This window comes from Pezoporus wallicus, unplaced genomic scaffold (assembly GCF_028554395.1).
Source record: "Pezoporus wallicus isolate ANWC-B61680 ecotype Strahan unplaced genomic scaffold, APGP_CSIRO_Pwel_v1 contig_7876, whole genome shotgun sequence".
Taxonomy (NCBI): Eukaryota; Metazoa; Chordata; class Aves; order Psittaciformes; family Psittacidae; genus Pezoporus; species Pezoporus wallicus.
The window spans coordinates 92,905-115,278 of NW_026641435.1; the positions used below are offsets into that span (position 1 = coordinate 92,905).

Consider the following 22,374-nt stretch of genomic DNA (forward strand, 5'->3'; position numbering starts at 1 on the left):
CTTGTGGTCGTGCTTGGTAACAAATCCTGTTTTATGGGGCTGCTCCAAGAAAGTGTTGCTTGTACTAAAGTATGGCACAATTCTGAGTCCTGGAGTATTTGAAGGAGCCTTTCTCTGCCCAAAGTCAAGGTGATTCTGAGAAGTAGCTACTGGGAGTTGTCTTGCTGTTTAGTTTGATCTACTTACTTTAAGCAGCTCTGCTCCTTCTGGTGCGTGTTACTAGCTAACAGTAAGAGTGGCCAGGTGGCTGTTTGTGTCTGGGATTTGTATAATCTGAGGGGCAGCTGTATCGATCTGGTTAGATGTTAACCTCAGGAAGCCTTGTCTTGGTATCTATTTCTCCTGGATTCCTAAGCTGTTTATAACAGTAGAGTTAGCCAGGACAGTCACTTCCTGGAATGGACGCTAGTGCCATAAGAACTGGACTGGGATCACTGAACTAACCTTGCACAAACCAGAAGCAGGGGTTTCAGGACATTCCAGGGTGATGCCCCAGGGAGGGCATGAGTTGGGCTCCATGTTACTGTCTTATTACATCTCCTACTTCATGCACGTTGTAAAGAGCCTGACTGCTGTCTCAAGTGAGGACTTTCTCTAGAGTTGCGCATCAGCAATGAGGCAGTAACTAGGCAAGGACAGAAAGAAAACATTCTCCTTTGCTCAGATGAATAGTAACAGATACAGGATTTCATTGGGTATGTAAGAGAGGTTTCTGTAGCAGAGTATCTCTGCCCTAATTAGAAATTACCTCTTCCATACTTTTTCTTCCCTCCCCCACCCTGGTACATTCTTCCTACTTTATAACATGCTGTATACATATCCCAGAGTAACATATTGCAGCACCACTCACTGGCTTCCCTCTTTGTAACTACAGGAGACTAAGATTCTATGTAAAGGAACAGTATGTTGCATTTATTTTTTACATTTTCAATTAATACAGTTCTATTCACGTTTGCTTTCACTGTTTGGATAGTGAAACTGACCTTGCAAGGTTCTAAATAGGAACAAATAAAGACAGACTTGCATGTTGGCAAGGATTTTTGCATAGTATATTTAGGCATTTGTCCAAGTATGACAGGAGAGCAATGGTATAAGCTGTTCTGGGGAGTGTGTTTGAGCAAAGCTTTCGCTGGTCAGAGTTTCTTGTTCCCCATTTGCAAGGTGGAAAAAAAACCCTGTAACTGCATCAGTGGAAGACATCTTTATTAGTTTTAGGAGGTAGCTGACCATTTGCCTGTGACCAATGGTTTTGCTTGAAAGATGAAAATCAGGCAGATGTGAGCTGACTTTGGTATTTGTCTAGTCACACAGTTTCTGAATGCAGATAGCAGATAGGTGTTGAGTTTGTTGTAGACTTGCAGAGCAGCTTGCTGGTGGTGGTGCCTTCTCTTGATTCAGGGAAGTTGCATGGGGAGAAATAACCATCCAGGGAGAGAAGAGGGTATGAGAGAAGATGATTTTCTATGAACAACACAATTATAGGTTGTAGCTGGGCTGATTCTTGCTTAGCGTAGGGCTCCAAGTACAGTGTCTGAGTTTTGCTATTTATACCCCACTTTGTGCCTTGGGGATGAGCAGCAGCCAAAGATGGCAGCAAATAAAAGGAGACCAACAAAAACAAGACAAAAGGTGCCAATCACCACTAGCCCTCCAAGAGCCCAATCACTTGTTTCAATCAGTCTCTTTAGGTCTTCCAGAGCTGAGGATGCCTCTTGTACTGAAGACATGTTGGCTTCCACCCTGCTAGAGATAAACAAAGACATTATCAGCTGTTGGTGTCCTCTCTGTGCTCTGAGCCCCAGTCCCCAAAGCAGTATAGGCATTCATGTTCTCTGTGCCTGCAACACCCTTTACCCAAAAGGGAGAGTTACAGCAATGGGAGCATAAGCCAGAAGAAAGGTAGGTAAGACCAGTTTCACAATCAGATCTACAGAGATGTAAAGAGGAAAGGTTCTGGCTTTACAACTCTACAGCCTATACATGAAAACCAAGTATTCTTTGCTGCCATTGGAAGTATCTCTAAAAGGGAGATAAACTCTGAAAACACACTGGAGATTATTAATTTAGTTTACTTGAAACCGACCAACCAAAAAAACCTGCAAAAAATAAGTAAAGTTCTTCATGTCCATCTCGTGCTGCCATGGGGCTTAGAGTAGTTGTGTAAAAAGATCTCCTGCTAAGGGAGTTTGCTTTAGTAACACTTTCTGTTACTCTACCATAGAAGCATATTTTCCTCCCGTGCAGTACTTGGGTCCAGCAATAATTCAAAGTGGGATCTCAGTGAGTTCTACAGATTTACTCTTTCACTGGTACTTTGCATAATGGCTTGGTGATAGCTTTCTAAAGAATATCCAGCATCTCTCTGCAAGCATCTTGTGGTTTTACTAAGCTTCCTTGCTTCTCAAGGGAAAAGATGGATTATTCCTCAAACTTTCTCAGAAATATGACTGTGCAGTCCTAATACATTAAGGGAGGTCCATTATTTTTGAAAATTTGTTTGACTTGCTTCCCATTATGTCTGGATCCTTAATACTATAAGGAAAGTGTGTTTCATCCTTGCCAAATACATTTGACGAGGAGCACACTTCAGTATGCTGAAGCTTTTGTTTCCTTCTTAGCAGCCAAATATATTCAGTTCATGTGTTGTTTTCTGGAATGATGGCAAATCACCATGCCAGGCTCTAACCAACAGGCATATGGGACATGAAGGTGGTTCTGGATAGCTTACTTTGCATTTAAAAAGGAGACAGTCTAGATACTAGTTATGTAGACCCAAATGCAGAAGCCCAGTGTGACTGTTCACCCTAGAAAGTTCTCATCTCTTTTGCTAACCACAGTTAAATCTTCTGAAACAGGACAGCTGTATGCAAGTTTATAAATACCTGAAGCTGTTATGTTTGTAGCAGGTGTTTCTTCTGGTTCTCTGCATTCCCTCCAAGAGATCTTGGCCTGTGGGGAAGAACTCCCTTACTGCACCTGGAGATTGCAGAGCCAGCATGGAAGGTGCCTGTTTGTACTACAGTCAATGATTAACAGCTGACTTCCCTGCAAAGGTGTGGCTAATCTGGTCAAAGGCATTGAGCCTACTTGAAAAGAGGTTCTTTCTTCTCCATGGCTTTATCTACTTGTACACCTCTTCCAGTGGTTGTAAAGGCTCATGATGCCCTCTGACTGGGGAAGGATGCAGTGGAGAGAAGAGGCTTTTGTTGGATCCTGAGTGGATCTGTATTGTAAGCTCTGTTAGGAGACCACCATATTTAAAATGACTGTGAACAAGACTGCCCTCCAGTCCAAAACTCAGTGTGAGAGTTTGGGTGGATAAACTCATTCCAGAGCCTTGCACTGCCATTAGCTTCAATAAAACTGTGTCCCTGTTGCTTTCCTAACTGAAGAAGACCAGAAGGATGGTGCTGGAGAGGGATGGGAGGCGAGGAGGAGGAGGACAATGTGGTGTGTGAGGTTGTGTGTGTGTAAAAGGAAACTGTTTTTCACAAGCCAAGCAAATCACTTTGAAAGGAAGGGATGATGTTATAGAATAGAAGCTATTCCGTCAAGTCATCAGTGGAACTTCAGCCACCTCTGCTGCAGAGGCTGGCTTCTTGTCTCTTTTAGGTTTTTCAGGGAATTATTTCAACACTTGTGTCATCATGGCTGAAGTGACTGTATTCCCTTGCAGTTCCTTCTAGGGTCACTCAGGCTTTCACAACATGTACAGAAGTTGCTGTATTTGAAACAGTCTCACCTTAGTCTTGTGCTTTTCTGGATCTCCCTCTGCTTTTTGAAACTGAGAGGATGGATCTATCCTCACTAGTGCTCAGAGCATTCCAGGTCCCCTTATGTGGGTAATGATTGAAACCAAACCCACAAAAGCTGGTGTGAGTGGTGAGCAGGGACCCAGAGGCTGACATGTTGCTTGTCAACAGAAACTGAAGAACTGTAGTTAGCTGGGATTTGCTGGGCATCTTTCAGGCCAAACTGATCTGTTGCATGCAGGAAGGTGGCAGAGCCCACCCAGGCCAGCAGTGGGCATAACTAAACACTAAGTGTACGAATAGTCCAGCTGCGAGCAACTGTACAAAATGGTAGGAAGCAGAACATTAGGCTTGTGAGGTCTAGGCAAGTATGTAGAAATCAGTCCAGGGATTCTCCTGTATGTAGTGACTGCTCCTCTGCTCCAGAAAGCCACATGAGTTCTTTAGAGAATTGCTTAATTTTCACTCCTTCTATTAAGTGTTGTGTTTAGTCTCTGTTTCTAATTCAGGAACTTGCAATGGCAGAAATAAGACAGGAGCCATTTCTCTTGTCCCCCTGCCTGCTATCTGTCAGTGGTTTGACTTGTAAAACCACTGGAGAACGTGTATTTGTAGCTTTTCCTGTTGAGATAAGGCCTGGCAGCTTATTCCTAGTGACATCAAGCTGTCAGTTGGTATGTGAGCTGAGTTTCCTCCTGACTTAGCATAGACTGGTTCCATGCTGCTGTAACATTTCTCAATGGGATTCTGTTAATTCCTCTAGCTGGTGCTGTCTAGGATAAGCTAGGAAAGAAGGTAAGCTCTGTGCTTTCACAGATCTCATTAGATCCAGAAACATCTGTTGAGTCTGTCTCCTACAAAAGAGGTTCTGAGACTTCATATGTCACCTTGATTGCCACTTGTTTGTAAGCAAAATGAGCAAAGCCATATCTGACAGAGAGGTTTGTGTGATGTATCTCTGAATGTTGATTAGAATAGGTTGATGCCACACTTGATCTTATCCTACCCTGACATATTTATTGGTCTGGAGTGAAAGCTGGGGAAGTACAATAAAGGCCAGCACTTCGTCCGTCTCAGTGAAACTGTGTGCAGTAGCTCATACTAGTGCAGTCTTCTGTTGGCAGTTGTCAAGTTGGGGCTCAAATACTTACACTCTAAGGAACAGCCTTATTTTCTGCTGGAATTTTTTTTTCTTAATTTTTAGCCTATTCTCTGTGTTGCTGCTGCAGCTGTATCCCAGTGGGCAACAGTACAAAAATACAAAATACCTACATATGGTTTCTTTGCAAAAATTGAATACATGAGGATGTAGCAGTGGAGTGTGCTTTTTACTGGTTTGGGTGCAGGCATTGGCTAAAAGAGGTTTCTTTACAAAGTTTTCAAAATTTTTGTTCTTTTTGAAGTGTTTAAAATGTTTAAGAATGTTTAAAAGTCTGTGGTTATAAATTTGATTCTTTTCTCTAGAGAGCTAGATGCTAGCTCTGGTATGTACATGTGCAATCCCTTTGATTCCTCTACACTTAGCAATTGGGGTACAAGGATAGAAGATAACTTATCAATATGCCTTCTCATAAAGGTGGGTGGTTTCACGTTTGGGACAGAAAGACCAGTGGCTTACAGAGTCAGGTGCAGTGTGATGGTCTTCCTATGGCTGTCCCAGTTAGGAAAGCTGTGACCTGCACCATAGCCTTGTATGTACATAAATCACTGAAGTAGAAACCAAACATACACAGTGGGAGCAGTGTGGAAAAGGGATTTATTTGCACTTGTCTCCAGCTGTACAGGCTGTTCTGGGCTCTGCTTTGTCACAGTGCTCGCTGTCAGCTGCTGCATGGGTGCCCTGCAGTGATGGTTACCACCTGGTATGTCACTCCTCTGAAATGCCTTTGCATGTGCTAATAAATAAACCTGAGGCATAATGTTTATGTCCACTAAAATAAACTGCACACAGGGCAGGGAGTCAGGCACACAGGTCTCTCAAGGAAGGACAGGTTTGTTCATCTCAAACTCCCATACTCCATAAGAACCATTCACCTGCAGTAAGCAGAGGAGCAGAACCACACAGAGGGTGGGGAGGGAGCACATTTAGCAGCAGAATGATCAAATGAAGCTGTAGCATTGGTGAAGTTTTCACTTTTGCCTTCACGTTTCTGTTTACAAAGGGTATTGCACATGAACTGGTTTTTCTCTCTGGCAGTTTCATATCACTGTATCCGCCATGCAGTAAAGTGAGGAGCATTTGTTCTGGCTATGCTCAGAGCCTCAGCTGGTATGTCTGGATGAAGTTTGTTGTTTTCAGCAGACGTCTCTGCTAAATGTGTGTGTTGCAGGCAGCTTTTGAGATAGCAGGTTTGGGATTGATCCAAGATGCATTAAGCATGTAGATCTCTCAGTGATGTCAGGGGGTTCTGCTAGCACCGTGCACCACCCTTCTGGATTAGCCACCTGTAAAGAGAGTAAGCGCTGCCTAGGGTGTCAGCCTCTGTGTTCTCTGCTTTGGTCTGTGGCTCCATGCTCACAGAGGGAATTGTTGGCTGGCCCAGTTGCAGGGCTGTCAATGGGAAAGCATGTTTGTTTTCTCAGCAGCATGTGTCCAGCACCCTCACCCCACCCTAGAAGAAGGAGACAGTGATGGTAAATTAGCATTACCTTTCTGGTCACAGTAGTGGCTGTCACAGAAAGAAGGAATTCCATGCTGTGATTTCTGGTCCTTTGAGTCATATTAATTGTTATTGCCATTTCCAGTGACCTGGTGTAGAAAGTCATCCCCATGGGACTGAATCATGATGTCCGTGCATGTCCTTGATAGTAAATTGTATCACCACTTGTTGCATTTCATGAATGGGCAGCTGGGCGGACTTGGATCTTTCTCCGTCTGTGGTCAGGATGTCCATCACAGCTACAGCAGCTATAGCAGCAGCAGCTGCAGGCAATGATCATGAGCACCAGAACAGTAACTAGAAAGACGAGCAAAGGATATTGTTTATTGACATAGGAGCAATCACCACACAGTAACCCTGTGTCTCCTCTAAGTTGTTCAGTGAGCAGCAGAATGAACAAAGCCTGGTTTCTTGCCATTTTTTTTTTTGCCCATATCCCTACCTCCCTCCTCCTAAATTTGGGCTCCCTTGTGTTAGTTATCCATTTAATCTGGACAATCATTACTGAATATTTCATGATCCTAACAGCTATACACCAAACCATGTGGAGGCATATGTTTATCTGCTTAATGGGCTGTTGTTTTGGAGGTGATGTGCAGTGACTAAGTACAGCTGTGTGCCTGGAAAGGATGAAGATCCAGCTCTCCCCATAGTTGTGTCAGAAGCAACTCAAGAGGATTTGGTTAGTCAAACTGGCAGTTGCGCTTCTGAGGAGTGTGTACAGTGTACCCTTTAATAAGGACAGATACTTGTGACTGGGTTGGCTTTACTCTTTCTTCTGTATTTTGTTTGAAAAAAATACACACTGCAAATGCAAGGATTGTTTCATGAACCTTTGGGCTAAATCAGTGCTACCCTACACTAGGCATAATGGTTGGTGTTGGAGGAGTATGTTAATTTATCAGGGATAGGAAAGGATGATGTGTTTAATCCCTCAAAACACGTAAGAGTGTGTGAATGTGCACGTGTGTGTGCCTGTGTTCCTTAACAGTCTGCAGCTGGGCTGCCATGTTATGGGACCTGTGGGGAACCAGCTGTAGGTATGAAAAAACTAAAGCAGCAGGTGTGTCTTTCTGAATTCCAGCCTGGGGAGGAGTGTCCAGGCTGGATCCACTCCCTTCCTTTTGGCTGGGAGCAAAGCCTACCTCGTGGAGGGGGAGGGCCTTTCTTCCTTCCTGCTTGTTTTCCCATTGTCTAAACAAACTCCATCCCTCTGGATCAAGCAGCTCTTTGTTATTAGTTCCATGCCATCCCCACACAGAGCAGGAGGAGGGATCTTGCCATTACCAGAGAAGAATAAATAGGGTCTTTCCACTGAAGTAAGCACAGGAATGATACTTGGAGTCTCAGACTTTGTGTCTTCTTCAGCAGTGAGGTGCCCTAATACCATTTGTCATAAACAATCTCCCATGCATCAGAGCATTGCAGCAGCTCTGGTAGAGTACTGCTGTTTAATGCTATAGTATGAAAGCTCTGGGGAAAGCAATACTGTTGCCTGGTGTTCTCTGCATGCGTGTAGAGACAGACACTGAGTATTAAAACATTACCTAGAAATTAAACTGGGCCTCAGAGGAAATGACTGCCAACAACACCAACCCAGCAACAAAGACTGGAGTAAGCTGCCCCCGTAGAAGAGAAGAGACATTCTGACATCCCTCTGCAACCGCTGATACACTCACCGATAAACAGAAGAACCACACAAAAGGACACAATCTCCACCGGGTCAGCCTTGGGCAGTTTCTGGAGCTTAAGGAGAAACTTCTCACCGATGGTTTGCATTTCCTTCAGAAATCCTTCAGAAGACATTCTGGCTCAACCTCTCCAGGCTTTATGCTGTGGAAGAACCAAATAGAGAATAAACCTTTCCACTGACTAATGCTAGCAAACTGCCAGCCTTCTTATAGGGCTGGTGATCACAAGGAAAACAAGTTTATCTGGTCTCAGTCCTTGCTCCCAGTAGCTAAGGTGGAGAACTATTAATTGTCTACGTGTTTTGGCACTGGTTTAATTTCAAAATCTGGGTTTGAGGGTGCTTTTGTCAGCTGTACTGTTCAGCAGTAAAAGGACACTTATTTCAGCAGGCACAGAGTTAGAACTGGACAGTGTCCGCCCTTGGCTTGCACCTAAGAAAGTAAGGCTTTTTTGCCAGTTCTCTGATTTTGTCCTTCTAATTGCAGTTAGAAATGCAATTCTAACTGGAATTCCAAATGCTGAACTCCAGTGTATGTAGTTTTCAATTGTTTTTTACTGATTAACACAGCCCTTGAACACTTCTTGCACTTGCACCCACAGAAAGCCCCTTCAAAAACTAAGGCACTTACTTCAATACCTCACTACAATATCATTAATAATGTTTTACCAAACAGTTTTACTGAATGGTGACATTAAGAACTAAAGTCTGTGTTCACTGATGACAGCAGGATGCTTTTTAATTTCTTACAGGTGAATGCAAATTTTATATGTTAAGTTAAATGTAGCTTTTTTTTTCTTTTAAGCCACAGTCTGTTCTAATGGGGCAATACATGAATAGAGCAGTGGATGCCCACCTATCACTGCTGGTGCTGAGCAAAGCAAAAGCCCCTGGATCTGTTGGAGAGATACCTGCCCCATGAAGTTAATCCCTTAATCTCTACTGCCCTGCACAGTCATTTTACACCTTCTTTATTCCCAGGAAGCATGATCACCAGGAACTGTTGTTACTGAAAATAGTTTAGTCAAAGTTAGGTGCCTCAGGTTTGCCACAAGTATTTGCTGTTCTTTTGTCCCATGAGAAAGATTTTGGAAGGCATCACAACAAACAAGCTTGCATGAGAGCTATGGAAGTTAAAATTTTGCTTCAGTCAGTAATTGGAGTAGGATATTGTTGAGAAATACCCATTGTTTGACTCTTATGTCATTATTATATCAGAATGTACTAGCATGTGTGTATTGTAATAGTACTGTTTTGTGGGACTGGAACATTGCTATTTAATATTTATTAATGTGTTATCTTGGTGATAACACAAAGCCAAGTGACCAAGAGAGTACTTCCAGAATAAGCCAGCTAGTTTATTACTGCAGATCTGGTTTGGTTACTCAAACAAACTGCTGCTTCGAGTTCAGCTCTTCTAAACACACTGAGGACAGAGAGACCTTGGCTATATCTTTGCATGCTGGGCTTCAATACTTCAGTGCCAAGTTAAATTACATTTTGTATGTTTATGCAATTCAAAACGCATTTTCTTTGTTCTTTGAAATCCAAGATAAGAAATAAAAATCGGAACCAGCTGGTATCCTAGGGATGGGGGTAGATGGAAAATCTATATCTACAGAAAGATCTCTGTCCAACTCAGCAGGGAGGCAAAGCTGTGGCCTTTTAACCTGAAAAGGTAACTTTTGAGACTAGGTTTAACAAGTTCTTTCTAGATGATTGCACCCCAAGTGAGCTGCTGCAGAAATGGCTGCTTTATCTTTTGCACAGTGCTGCGGGATTCTGTGTCAGCAAGTTTCCAGTGTTGTTGCTATTCCAAGAGGTGGCAGTGCAGGCAGAGCTGAAGTGGGTTGTGTGTTCTGCTCTTGGCTCAAGAAGAGAAATTTTTTATTTATTTTTTTTTTAAGTATTTCTGGCTTTAACATTCTGAAAATGTTTGCTCCCTTGGGAGGTGCTGCAGCCTACCTGGAAGCTCTCCTAGTACAGAATCTGCTGTCACCTTTCATGCCACGCTTTGGGCTGCACCAGAAGCAGTGAGTGTTAATAGCCAAGGTTCTGAAGTTTGGGCATCCAGTGTAAAATTACTGATTAGGATTGTAGAACTCCTCATGGATTAGCCAAGTGCCCAGTCTAAAATGACAAGAGGTGTCTCAGTAACAGGCCTGAGCTGGAGCTAAGTTAAAGGGTTTTTATTTGAAAACTTGCAAGGAATGTTGCTTGTTTACTTTGGTTTGAACTTCAGAGTCAAAGTTTTGATGTTGGTGATGCAGCCTCCAGTCCACCCATGAGGAAGCAAATGTTTTTCTGCTCAACTGCACTTTTGACAGCACACAGGTGCCAAGGGGAAAAATCACTTACTTAAAAAAAACAAAACCAAACCAAACCAAGAAAACCAAAACCCACCAAGAAAACTGGTTATATTCATGGACTTCTGTATCTTCCATTCTACCTGTGATGTAAAGATAGGACAAGGGGTAACGGGTTAAAACTTAAAGAGGGGAAGTTTAGATTGGATATAAGGAGGAAATTCTTTCCTGTAAGGGTGGTGAGGCACTGGAATGGGTTGCCCAGGGAGGTTGTGAATGCTTCATCCCTGGCGGTGTTCAAGACCAGGCTCGACGAGCCTTGGGTGGCATGGTTTAGTGTGAGGTGTCCCTGCCCATGGCACAGGGGTTAGAACTGGATGATCTTAAGGTCCTTTCCAGCCCTAACTATTCTATGATTCTATGGTCAGGTCTAGTTTTGATTGTGATCTTTTCCCAGTTGATTTCAGCAGAACCAAGATCTTGCCCTAGAGATTAGCATAAGGGTAAGGCTAGCGCTGGGTGACTTAAGTGTCGTATGCTTCTGCCTCATCTTGCTCATGTACACCCCAACAGCGATGACAGTACTTACAGATTGCAGAGTGGAGCCGTAAGAATTAATCCTCTTTTTTTTTTTTATCATACTGTGTTCAAGTAAGCTCCCAGTCACCACTAGTAGAGGCCCAGGTGGTGCAGGATGTTTGGCTGAAGCAGTCACTGTAATGATTATTATTAAAATGGGCAAGTCTTAAGAGATTTGAAACTTAAGGTTGTAGGTCTTAACTGACAGTTCACTTTCTAAGATTAGAATGCTGTTCCAGAGCATAGAGCAGCCACCCAAGTTAGTACCTCACAGATTCTGTGGGGTTTGGAGCAAACATAATTGTCTGCCAGTGTTTTTCTTAATTGGGATTTCATGTCCTTCCTCAGAACTGCATCCATGGAGGATAGCAGCCCTCCAGAGCAGAGGAGACATGCTGCCAGGGCAGCCCCACTGATGGAACTCATTATGGAAAAATGACAACAGTGCAGTATAGTCTTCATAAGGCATTGTCAGACCTAATGTCATGAACTTTTGCTTCACAGCTGTAGCTAGAGATCACATGAAATAAGAATGGAATGAAGAGAAGCAAGATGAGAAAATCACATAGCAAAGAAGGTGAACACAATGCTGATGCCTGTGAGAGGTGGTTGGGGAGTTCCAGCTGAGGAGCCCTGACAGGCTGAAAATACTGGTTTCAGCTGTTTCCTCTTCTGTCTGTTCTGTATAAAATAACTCATCTCTCCAGTGTTGCCAGTGGGACTAGATCATCAATCCTTTCTGTCCTCCCCTATGTTACAAGGCCTAGCAGGGGAGGGAATAGAACAAATCTTTTAATTTGGGTTTACTTGTTTTTGAGGAAAAAAAAGCCAAATGCCATGTACAGTACCCTTGGTTGAGAAGAGAGCACAGAGTAGGAGGATGCCCAGCATCTGAACATGTGCTGCTCTGCTGCAAGGATTAGATGACCCTTTCAAACCAAAGCACATCCTATATTTAGGGCTTCTGTAGATTGATTCCCAGAAAGTGCTTGTTTGTTTTTAATGCAGATTCATCTTGCTATGCGCACTGACTAAAGCAGTGAAAATTGCCATAATAGCACTGAAATCTTTCTGAACTGTTTTAGTGGACTTAAGCCGTACTGAAGCACTCAAAGAAGTTGGCTGCTCAGCCCTTTTGAGAATAAAGCCATTAAAAGGCCTCAATCTAGACATTCAAGAGGAAAACCTTGGTCAGGGTTTCTCTGTAACTGTGAACTGGCTGTGTGTGGTAGATTCCAGTCCTCAAGCGAGAAAAAGAGCTTTGGGATGACCATGTAAGGTGGGGTCCCACATCCCTCTCTCTGCCTTAAGCTGGTCAAGTTACTTAAAGTAAGTGGAATTGATGTGAATTGCTTGGGGTTTTTTTTTGCTTGTCTTTGTTTTGGAAAGCTGTGTTCATCCTGTGTGTCTACACGGGTGCATCACAAGTTGAACTGCAGAGAGTGGGTGAGCTTAATTTTACTGCTGAGGAATGAGATGCTTGTTTAGTCATGACCCCAGTGGCATTTGAGCAGACAATTTCAGTGCAAGCAACATGAATTTGAGTTTGTGGTTTAGCCTCAGGACTGGAAGCCAGTAAGTGTAGGTGGTCTTCCTGGACTGTCAGTGATGCTTCCTGGTTCTCTGACTTTGGATAAGTCATCCCATTCCTCCGTTGGGTGACTTGATCTCTGCAAAGTGGCAGAACATGCAACCATTTCAATTTCATGAGGTTTGTCTGCTGATTGTTGTGTGTCCAGGTCTCTTAACACGCTCTGAAATCCTTAGCTAGACAGACCCTGGTCTTGCTGCAGTTACAAACTGAAATGGCCTTAACTCGCTGACTGCTTGTTACACTCCAGGCACAGAGGCTGTTCAGGATGAAGTAGATGAAAGCGTGGCTCCTGCTCTTGATTGCTCCTTACCCAGCCATGCTGCATGGGGGTTTATTTCTCTTGATGTGATCCCAGTCCATTGGCTTCACTGTGCTCCCTCTATAAATTTTTGCATGCATGGATTTTTTGCTGTAGTAATCTAAAGATGGAGATGGAGCTTTGGAGCGGGGAGTTTGCTGGTGGTACCCTGAAGCTGCTGATGCCTCTAGTCCTATTGCAGCAAGTCCCAGTGACAGTGAATTTGACATCCTTCACTGTGCCCCTAACGCAAGTCAGCAATGTTCCAGACACCTTACGAAGCTGGCCCTCCCTGGTGTGCCCAAGCAAGCAGAATCCAGGGCAAAGTTCTCATTGAAACGTTGTCTTTTTCCCCAAGACTGTGGCTGTGGAGAAGCAAATACTTTGCAGTGTTCTTACTCAGACAAGTTAAATAAATTGGTTGAAGTTGGACCTGTGTAGGGATGGGAAGCCTGTGTGGATTGTGGTAACTTATTTGGTAGGAGATCTTAGAAGGCAGTCCCAGCCTCACAGAAGGAGGGTGCTGAGCAGCTGAAGGGAAGGGGATGCTTTTTATTCTGGTCTAAAACTTTCAAATAAACTCTGACTGCATTTGGCCATTTTCTTAAGAACATGAAGGCTTGGCTAGTTTCTAAACCTGCCAGCTTTGTTCTTAATTCCTGGAACACGCTTCTGATTTTGCATGGATAAGGTCTGTGGTGCTTCCTCACCAGTCCTCAAACAGTGCTGGGCTGCTTGATGGTGTCATGGTTTAGGTGCATTTTGGCAGAACATGTAATAGTTCCTGTACAATTGTTCATTGTTCTAAGTACTTCTGAGATGAAAAGGGCTATAGAAATGTACTCATCTCATTAGCGCATGGTTTTCCCTCATAGTTGTTAATGCAGCATGGTTTGCTGCCATGACTGTAGGTGACCAGCTACGTGAAATTTAAAACTACAGTTCACAGACAAGCCCTTGTATTCCCCTAAAACAGGAGCGAATGGAGCCAAACAGACCTATAATTCATTCCCAAGCAGATGAAAATAGTTTCCACAATCAAGAGAATTCAGCCTTTTAACGGCACACACCCAAACTGGTAAATTGCAGCTCAATGTCATGGAAGAAAAGCTTTGACTTGGTCAGCTGGCCTGGAAAGGCAGCCACACAGTTTTTCAGATTATAAAGCTGCCTGGACTGGGTAGCCGTTTGGCTGGGATACCCTGTCATCTCCACCACCCACTGTTTGGAGATCGGTTTTGAGGCAGTGCTGTAAATGTCCCTTCCCTCCCCTACAACCTAATATTAGATTAATATAAAAAGGCACTGAATTGCTTGCAATTGCAATTTCAGTAGCTGAGGTACCCACTGGGGCACTGAGCTGAGAGTCTGCACCTCTGCAGGACACCCAGGTTTTCTCTAGTCCGTCCCACAAACAAGTCCACAAAACCCCATTCCTCACTGCTAGTCCCATTTTCAAGTGGGAAAACCAAAGCACTAAGCCATCCAGTGAAAGGAAAAGGTCAATTTTAAAAATAAACCTGTAGCTGTTCTACAAGAGAACCTTTTTTAGGGTTGCTGATGCTTGAATCTAGCCTGGAAGTCTATTCTAATATTAGCAAAATAACTGTTTCCCAGGAAGCCAACAGAGGTAGCTCTGTGCTTTGAGAACCTTGTAAATAGTTACTTCCAAACATCCTGGGATCTCTCAGTAGTTTGGTGTTTGAGGTGAGGCAGCTGGAGCCCCCTGAGAGCGCTGGGAACACTTCCATCTTCTGGCAGCCACCTCTGTGCCCTGGCCTTGGCTGATCTCAGACCTGCATGTCTCAGAAATTACATGCATTTTTGAGTTCTTATGAAATATGCTAGTCTGAGCCTAGTAAAGATGCTGCTTGGGTGTAAGAACTCAGAACTTGGGTGTAAGAGTTCAGAACTGAAGGCTACAACAGCTCCTTTCTCAGAAGAAGCTGTTTTGCCCTGTATCAGCTGTGGTTGCAGGGGGTAGTGGTGAGAGCCTGCCAGGCGATGAGGGATGGGCGCTGCTTTCCTCACCCAGCTTTCATGCAGTCCCTGTGTCTGTGGAGCAGGGGTTTGTGTTCCAGAAAGGCTCAGCTCTGTCCAACTCTGCTTAGTTTGTACTTCCACTCCCATAACCATTTTAGCAGTGCATTCAGGCTGAGAGGCCCGTGCATTATGACAGCTGTAACACAAGCTGCTTTTATCCAGACATGTGTTTCACATTGCTTCTTCCTTCCCCCCCCCTTCCCGTCATGTACAACTGAGCTGCACTGGACAAGCCCCCAGCCAAGCATGTTAAGATTTTCTTTTGGCTCGGAACACTTGGTGTGTTTTTCTACCTCACCCCAGCCTTTCTCCCCTCACTCCTCCCTCCTGCCTTCCCCCTTACCCCCCAACTTTGTTTTTCCCATAATTTAAGAAGCCATCTTAACTGCAACAACCAGCCTGCAGTGACACTTCATTAGCCTGGTAGAAACTTGCCTTTATCCCCTTTGAACATAGGGCTAGACTGGAGGTGTGTGGGTCTTTGCTCCTGCACAGGCAGTTCCAATCTGGTGTTTGTTTGTACAACACGTAGGTCAGAAAGAGCCACCCTCTGTTCTGCATTAATGGGAATGGAGAGAAGTGGAAATACCTGATCCTTAACATTCTTCCCTACAGGTATGTGTAAGATCAGGATCCTTTTGGTGAGAATTGGCTTCGTGCCTCTCTCCCTGACTGTTGGTAAACAGCTGACTGCCCATGTACCTTCTGGAAGAGGCAAGTGGTCCTGGCTCAGTGTTAGAAGTTGCAGGAGCTTCCGAACAGAGTCACCATCTTCACGTGGCAGGAGACAGGGGATATGTGGTCAGTTTCCCTTCTAGTCCCCCTTCCGTATCCAGAAGCAAAATGAGATGGGAGCTCAGGCTATGGGGCACCTCTCTTATGTAAAACCAAGGCTTGGACTTGATGATCTTGAAAGGTCTTTTCCAACCTAAACGATTCTGTAATTTCATGTAATTGGGGCATCCTCTTCCTTCCCTTCTCACTGCATTCAGACCTGATAGTCCTGTTGCTGCAAATCACAGACCATGTATGTGTGTCTGTGTTCTCTTGCACAGTGGTTTCTCAGGCTGTTTTGAATAGTAAACCAGCATCTGTGCCCTGGCTGATTTTTTAAAATGCTCGTTAGAAGCTGTGTAAAGTCTTTCCATTTATTTCTATTGGACACAGATGCTGAACTTGCACAATATGCTGGTTCCCTGACCAGGGTTTATTTGCTAAGCTCTCTACTTCAGGATTTGGGGGCTAAACTTTGCTCCAGCTGGGAGGAGCTCTGGAGAAGCACTGTGGCTGCACCCGCTTGGTTTCGCAGGCGCTTGCCTGTGCTAGCAGCTACTCCCATACACATATGGAGGAGCAGAGGAGCCCTCTTGTCTACATTAATATATCAAGTCACTGCAGTGGAGAATGCCCTGTGCTAGACTGCTTATCAGCTTGAGTCACATTCCCTAACAGCAACAGGAACACAGCAGCCGCCTTCCGCATCACAGCGGAGCCCCTGCTGCGGCTCTGGGGCCGCGGGCGGGCTCCTTGGCCCCGGCGCGCTGGGCGCAGGTTCCTGCAGCTCTCCTTAAAGCTTTTCTCCCGAGCGTCCCTTGCACACGGCTTCGGGCTGGGCAGGCTCTGCTCAGCGGCTGACTCCGCAGTTCCCCGCGCAGACAGCTGCGAAAGCTCCAGCTCCAGCTCCCTGCTATCGAGTTCAGGTGTTAGGGTTGACCGAACACCAGCAACAACAGCTCAGCCTTACCCCAGCCGCGCACCAGCTCTCCTCCTCTCGTTTCGGTCGTGTTAAGCGCTCAGGTCATCTCCCCTCGCCCGGCTCCTCCGGCGCCGCTCTCCTCGGGCTGCTGACAGCCAGCTGTTGGCTCTGCCCGTTTTTTGTTATTGGTTGTCCCGGAGACGGGAAGTTTCCTGTTACATGTGCCAGAGAGGGAGGGTGGGCCCGAGGAGCGGAGCTCCCGCACACCGAGCGCGGCACTTGTTGCTCGCATCCTCCCTGCGTTTCCTCCTAGCGAGGTCTTTGCTTGTTTTCCCTTTAATTACAGCTTTTTCTGGAGTGCGACTTGACTCGATTCTTTCCCTGCGATAGTTTGGGGGCTGTTGAAGCAATTAGCTTTTCTTTATGCTGCCCGTACAGACTCCCAGGGAAGGAGCTTTTTTCTTGTGCTCCTTGGTGGGACAGCGCAAGAGGTCTGCAGGACGGTGGAGCAGAGCCCGCCTGGACAGGGCACAGGAACGCTGCTGCTGAAGTCACTTTGCCCCTGCCCTTGGCCATGGTGTTCACTCACTTGGTGCCTTGTGTTGGGGACATCTGACACCCGCTGTCTTGTCCCAGAGGTTGTTGAAGTTTAGATGATGTCCTTCAGGCAGGTGCAAAGTGGTGATTTCTTATCAACCTCATCATTTGCCCCCCTATTTGATAAAGCTCATCGAATGGCTTTTGTTCAGCTACTGGCATCTATGTGACTTACTTGTACTCGCATGATTTTTGTCGGTTTTAATGCTTTCATTTCTTGGCTTAATTCTAAGACTTTCTGGTTGGTTTTTTTTTGGGAAGTTCTGATGAGCTGTGTACCCTTCTCTGGCTTATATTAAGGAATGCTTTCTTCTGATATATTTTGGGAGAGGCAAAGCTGCTTTTGGGGTATGTGACTTTGCTTCTTCTCTGACTGTGCATCTGCTTCTACTAATTGCAAGAAGGCAAAAACATGTTAGGGAACTCAGTTGTTACTTGCTCTTTATCCTATCCCATGAGGTCAAATCAGGGTAGGATGTCCCAAATGACATGATAACTTTGAACATTTTAAAGACCAGTGGTCAGCTTATGCATACTCCTGTTGAAGGGTGGGGTAGGCAAATAATACAGTTGCATATTTAAAAGGTGAAATAATTTTGGGACATGTATAATAATAAAACCTACTATTAATTTATGTAAATAATCTCTCCAAGTCTTGGGCATTAGTCAGGTGCTCAGGAAGTTCTCCCACCACATGTTAATGCATAACCAACTATGTTTCAGGACCTCTTGTGTTAAGGATTAATCTAGTGATTACCCTCAGCATCGCTGTTAGTAACTCTGGTTTTGGCCTTTTGAATTCTATTACAGGACTGCAATCTTAGTTCTGCAACTGAATTTCCGTTATGACCCAACTCAGGAGCACTGCTGGCTCAACTGGGGCCGTGGCCACAGTTTGGGTAATTCTGCAGGAAGATACAGGCAGTTACAGGAGGTGGGATGGAAAGGGCTTGGCTTTACAAGCCTGATGGGTTAGAAACTGGAGGTCTGAATTCCAGTGACTTCAGGGCTGATCTGTGCTCCCATGAAAGCCTTGCTTGGGGCATCTTTTGTTTGCATTAAGGAGGGGGGAGTGTGTGGATGTCCCTCCCCAGGCTGGTGAGGAGGCTACAGGGGTGAGGAGAGTGCTTGACCATTACTGTATGCCTCAGTTATTTCTAATACAGATCAGTGCATGTGAGAGATGTGGTCTAATGAGAATGCTTGCCTGGTTTCTTTGGGGGAAACAAAAAGCTGTCTTGCAGCTTGCTGATATTTCTATAGTCACGTTGCACTGGCAGGACAGGCAGCACCAGTAGCTCTTTTGGAAAGACAGAACAAGGGCATCAAATGTGTTGTCCCCATCCCGGTCCCCCCACCCCTCCCCACCATGTGAAAGGAGCTCTTTGAGTGCCAGGCAAGAGCGAGTCAGCACAGCTCCGCATGGGGACATAAAGCCAGCTTTGTCCAGACATTCAGTGCCCCAGACCATGCCACGCTGCTGCAGCCCTCCTTACCTGAGCAGTGCCAGGCCCTGCACACTCCAGCCTGGCGGCAGCAGTCTGTGACCTGCTGCTTTGCTGCTTCACCTCCTCTGGGCTGGTGAGTGATCCTCCAGGCCCATGCAGATGCGAGCTGCAGGCCCTGGCAGGGTTGTTCTGTGAGGCTCTGGGAGAACTACAGTTGTGCTGCCCCCAGCCACACACATGCACACAAGTTAAGAAACAAACTGCATTTGTTAGATCTCTGGTGTGTTCAGACACGCCTTAAAGGGTTTATAATAAGAATAAATGAAGTGCTTACTCTTACTTTTCCCCTGTGTGACCCACTTTTTGCAGATGAATTTGGTAATCCAGCTAGGGCACTCCTTGGGAAGGAGAAAAATCTCCATTTTGTTCTTCCCTGAAGTAAAAAAAATTCTCTTCTAAAATACCTGTTGCTGCTGCTTGGCTGCAGGGCTTGATCTCTAAATGCCTTATGAAGTGTTTCTGTGTATCTAATACCAGCATTTTAATAGACAACTGCCACTTCTGCTATGAAGCCCAAGTTTTAAAAAGCGCCTCCAAATTCTGCCCGCTTTCTTAAAACAAGAAAAACAAGTAAGTGCTGGGTGGTTCTTCACATTGTGAAATCAGTGTCTTCACTGGTTTAAGTCAGGGATTGTATTAGAGGAGAAATGACTTTCTGCCTGTATTCTAATGAGCATATCTCTGTCACCAAACTCTTTTTTACATACCCAAAAGCACTGATGGCTGCCAGAAATCTTTTGAAGATTCCTGGAAGAATGTAATCATCTTCACATGCCTACTTTGCTAAGGCTGGTCGAGCTGGTTGTGCAATACTGCCTGAGCAAATGGACTGGTTTTCCTGGATGCAGGGTTCCAGCCCTGCAGGGCTCAACCCCAGAGGCTGCAGCTCTGAGGCATGTGTTAGTGGGTTGAGACCCAGGCTGTGTTATCTGAACAGTGCTTCCTTGGCAGCTCAGTCTGGACTCTCTTTCTGTGACTTAATTTACGTTCCTGTTTCTTCAAATGTAGATTTGTTCAACTTCAAACCAGAAGCAATAAAATTAGAAGCTCTCCAATGTGGAAATACATAGACATCCTCTCAACTCTGAGGTGTAAGGATCAACAGGGCTCCTTTACACGTTTATCCTAGCACCACTGGACATGGAATATATGTGGCCAACAATGCAGAATTAATAACTGCATATTTTATCATGCCTTTTGCAGATCTCAAAGATCTGAAATCATTTAGCAGAAGAGATTGACAGCTCTGTTTGTTCTATATGTGGGGAAGTGGACGCAGAGAGACCTTAAGCAACTTGCCAGGAAGAGAACCCCAATTCTGCTCCAGAACTTAATCCCTGTGATTCCTGCTGGAACAGGCATTCTCTGCAAAAAAAAACCAAACCAAACCAGACAAACCTCAAGTCTTTATCAAAAGACACCTTGTATTTGGAGGGTGGAGTTCTTGTCAATAAAAATAATTGACAGCTCATTTTCCCTTTTGCTTCCCAGATGTCGCCATGCTGCCATAGCAAAGTACTTTGGGGATGTCACCCCTCCTTGTAACAAGTGCTGTGACTACTGCAAGAACCCAGCAGCAGTGAAAAGACAATGGGAGTCACTGGAGCGGTGCAGCAACAGCTGGAGCAGAACCTGCATTGGGCCCACAAGCTCCTCTTGGGAGGGCTATGACCCAGAACTGTATGAAGGCGGAAGAAGAGGTTGCAGAGGTTTTAGCAGGTCTGTACTTGGCTGCTTCAAACTCAGCTCATAGGAGCTATCTGCTGGGAGGGCAGAGATTCTCTCCCAGCTGCAGGTCCAGCCATTCCTATTTTCAGCACATGTTTCTGTGTGTTGGTATTTTCCTCTAACTTCCTGGCAGCAGGAGCTGGAATTTAATTTTCCACACACTTTGGCAGCCTGAAGCACATTCATGTCCCAGAGAGTCAAAAGCTGTTCTGACTGACCTAAGAAGTACCCTGCAGAGTGTAATTTGTTCAAGAAACTAGCCTGACATTTTTGGAAAGCAGTAAGTGAGCTCAGCCTGTTCACAGTCACAAGGACCAAAACTGTTTGAATTGAGACCAATGTGACAGCAAAGTATGACATGGTCCAGACTTCATTTCTGTCTGTGGGCCAGCAAGCTAGGGGACACTGACAGGACTTGGTCACCACAGAGCATATAATGGAGTGCCAGTGTCAGCTGCTAAATTTTAGTGTTTCAGTATCAGGCTGACAGCAAAAGGAAGATGTACAGTGGGAAACATGATAAATTCTGTAAAACACTTGGCAGCGTGGAGATGGCAACTTCTCTTCCTCCTTGTTCTCTGGCTGAGTTGCAGCAAAGGTGCAGCTCTGTCAGGATTCAACCTTGGCTGCCTGCACTGCCTGGGGAGCTCTGCTGGATGTGCATCACTGCTGACTGGCCTGGCCCCTGCTTTACCTTTTACAGCTTGAGCCTGGGAGCTTTGGTCTTCAGGCAAGTCCAGCTGAGTCAGAGGGAACTGGTGTCCTTGTGACCTAAGTTTGATCTCAGGACCTGAGAAGACATGGCCAATGCTGTTGTAGAGCTCTCTGCCACTTGACTTATTGAACCTCTCCATAACTTGATTGTAGCTCTGCCTTGGAAGTTGTAATAGTCAATAGTCTTCAAGCTCTGATTTGTAATAACTGTCAGTTTTGGCTGTGACAGCTGTGGAAAGCAGTAAATACTTGGGCTACATCTGGTGAGACTCACCAGCTGCATTTCTGTATATCAGTGATGGGATTTCATTTGATACAACAATACCACAACATTTAATTACTGGCACAGGGTGCCCAGAGAAGCTGTGGCTGCCCCATCCCTGGCAGTGTTCAAGGCCAGGTTGGACAGGGCTTGGAGCAAGCTGCTCTAGTGGAAGGTGTCCCTGCCCATGGCAGGGGTTAGAACTGGATGAGTTTTAAGGTCCCTTCAACCCAAACCATTGTGTGATTCTGTAACAGTTTGTGAACAGCTGAGGCTGCTTTGCCCTTTCTGCCATTTCTGCTCCAGGGGCAGTAGTGACTGACGGCTGGAGTAAGTGACACAAGGCAGTGACCTTGGGCATTCTCCCCATGAGAGAATCTGGCAGAGCTTCTGAAATGGATGGAACCCTCCATTCTCAGAACACTAGTCATATGCTGCTAGTTCATGCTGCTGCTTACTAGTTCACAGGATTAACAAGTCCCATGAATTTTTGGAGGATGCTCACTGCTGTCCAGCTTGAGGGGTGTTAGTGAAACTAAAAGCTAAGACTTTTGTAATCATCTTTTGTAAATACTGTAAAAAGTGACCTTGGCTTTTGTAGGCCTGTCCCCTAGTTAATACTGCACCTACAGAAATGTCTATTCCTCTTCTTTTCCTGCCTTATCTAGATATGATGAAGAAAGCAGTGGGAATGCGGATGAAGCCAATGAAGAGAGTCGGAAACGGGAGTGGAACAGCTTCTACAGAAAGCAGATGAGTCTGCGCAGAGTGAGTTCGGGTCCCCTTGTAAGAGATTTCTGGAGTGTTTGCTGTGAGCTTGTCTTACAGACATAAAGGCTTCCTGGCACTAATGAAACTAAATTATTGCATGTTGCTGTTGCTTTTTGGTTTTTACTTCTAGTACCTCTGCTTTTGCTGTGTTCTCCATGTTCTGCGTCAGTCCTATA

General features: G+C 45.1%; 3 protein-coding genes across 9 annotated transcripts in view; 2 read left to right on the forward strand and 1 right to left on the reverse strand.

Annotated features, from left to right (window-relative positions):
* ARHGAP44 (Rho GTPase activating protein 44) overlaps nucleotides 1-22,374 on the forward strand; it is a 240,279-nt gene that overhangs the window by 67,406 nt on the left and 150,499 nt on the right. The window lies entirely within an intron of this gene.
* The window catches only part of RECQL5 (RecQ like helicase 5), a 47,962-nt gene that overhangs the window by 18,173 nt on the left and 7,415 nt on the right, over nucleotides 1-22,374 (forward strand). The window contains exons 9-10 of the mRNA XM_057423960.1: nucleotides 20,215-20,442; nucleotides 22,096-22,195. Coding sequence (XP_057279943.1) covers nucleotides 20,215-20,442; nucleotides 22,096-22,195 — 328 coding nt within the window. The remainder of the gene's footprint in view (nucleotides 1-20,214; nucleotides 20,443-22,095; nucleotides 22,196-22,374) is intronic.
* SMIM5 (small integral membrane protein 5) lies at nucleotides 893-17,117 on the reverse strand. 7 transcript variants are annotated; one of them, XM_057423959.1, is made up of 4 exons: nucleotides 16,667-17,117; nucleotides 8,092-8,245; nucleotides 6,402-6,709; nucleotides 893-1,743 (listed from the first exon to the last, which is right to left on the reverse strand). In XM_057423959.1, exons 2-3 carry the CDS (start codon nucleotides 8,216-8,218, stop codon nucleotides 6,588-6,590), a joined length of 249 nt encoding a protein of 82 aa, XP_057279942.1. In that variant the 5' UTR covers nucleotides 8,219-8,245; nucleotides 16,667-17,117; the 3' UTR covers nucleotides 893-1,743; nucleotides 6,402-6,587. The 7 variants fall into 7 exon arrangements, 4 of the variants coding, with proteins under 4 accessions (XP_057279942.1, XP_057279938.1, XP_057279940.1 ...); XM_057423955.1 differs by lacking the exon at nucleotides 893-1,743 and adding an exon at nucleotides 5,491-6,303; XM_057423957.1 differs by lacking the exons at nucleotides 893-1,743; nucleotides 16,667-17,117 and adding exons at nucleotides 5,491-6,303; nucleotides 15,625-15,959.

Bases quoted from the DNA above. Each gene is read 5' to 3' on its own strand.
- SMIM5 (XM_057423959.1), bottom strand. From the start codon at position 8,218: ATGTCTTCTGAAGGATTTCTGAAGGAAATGCAAACCATCGGTGAGAAG. The intron at 6,710-8,091 runs GTGAGTGTATCA...TCGTCTTTCTAG, and splicing joins TGTGGTTCTTCTGTTTATCG to TTACTGTTCTGGTGCTCATG.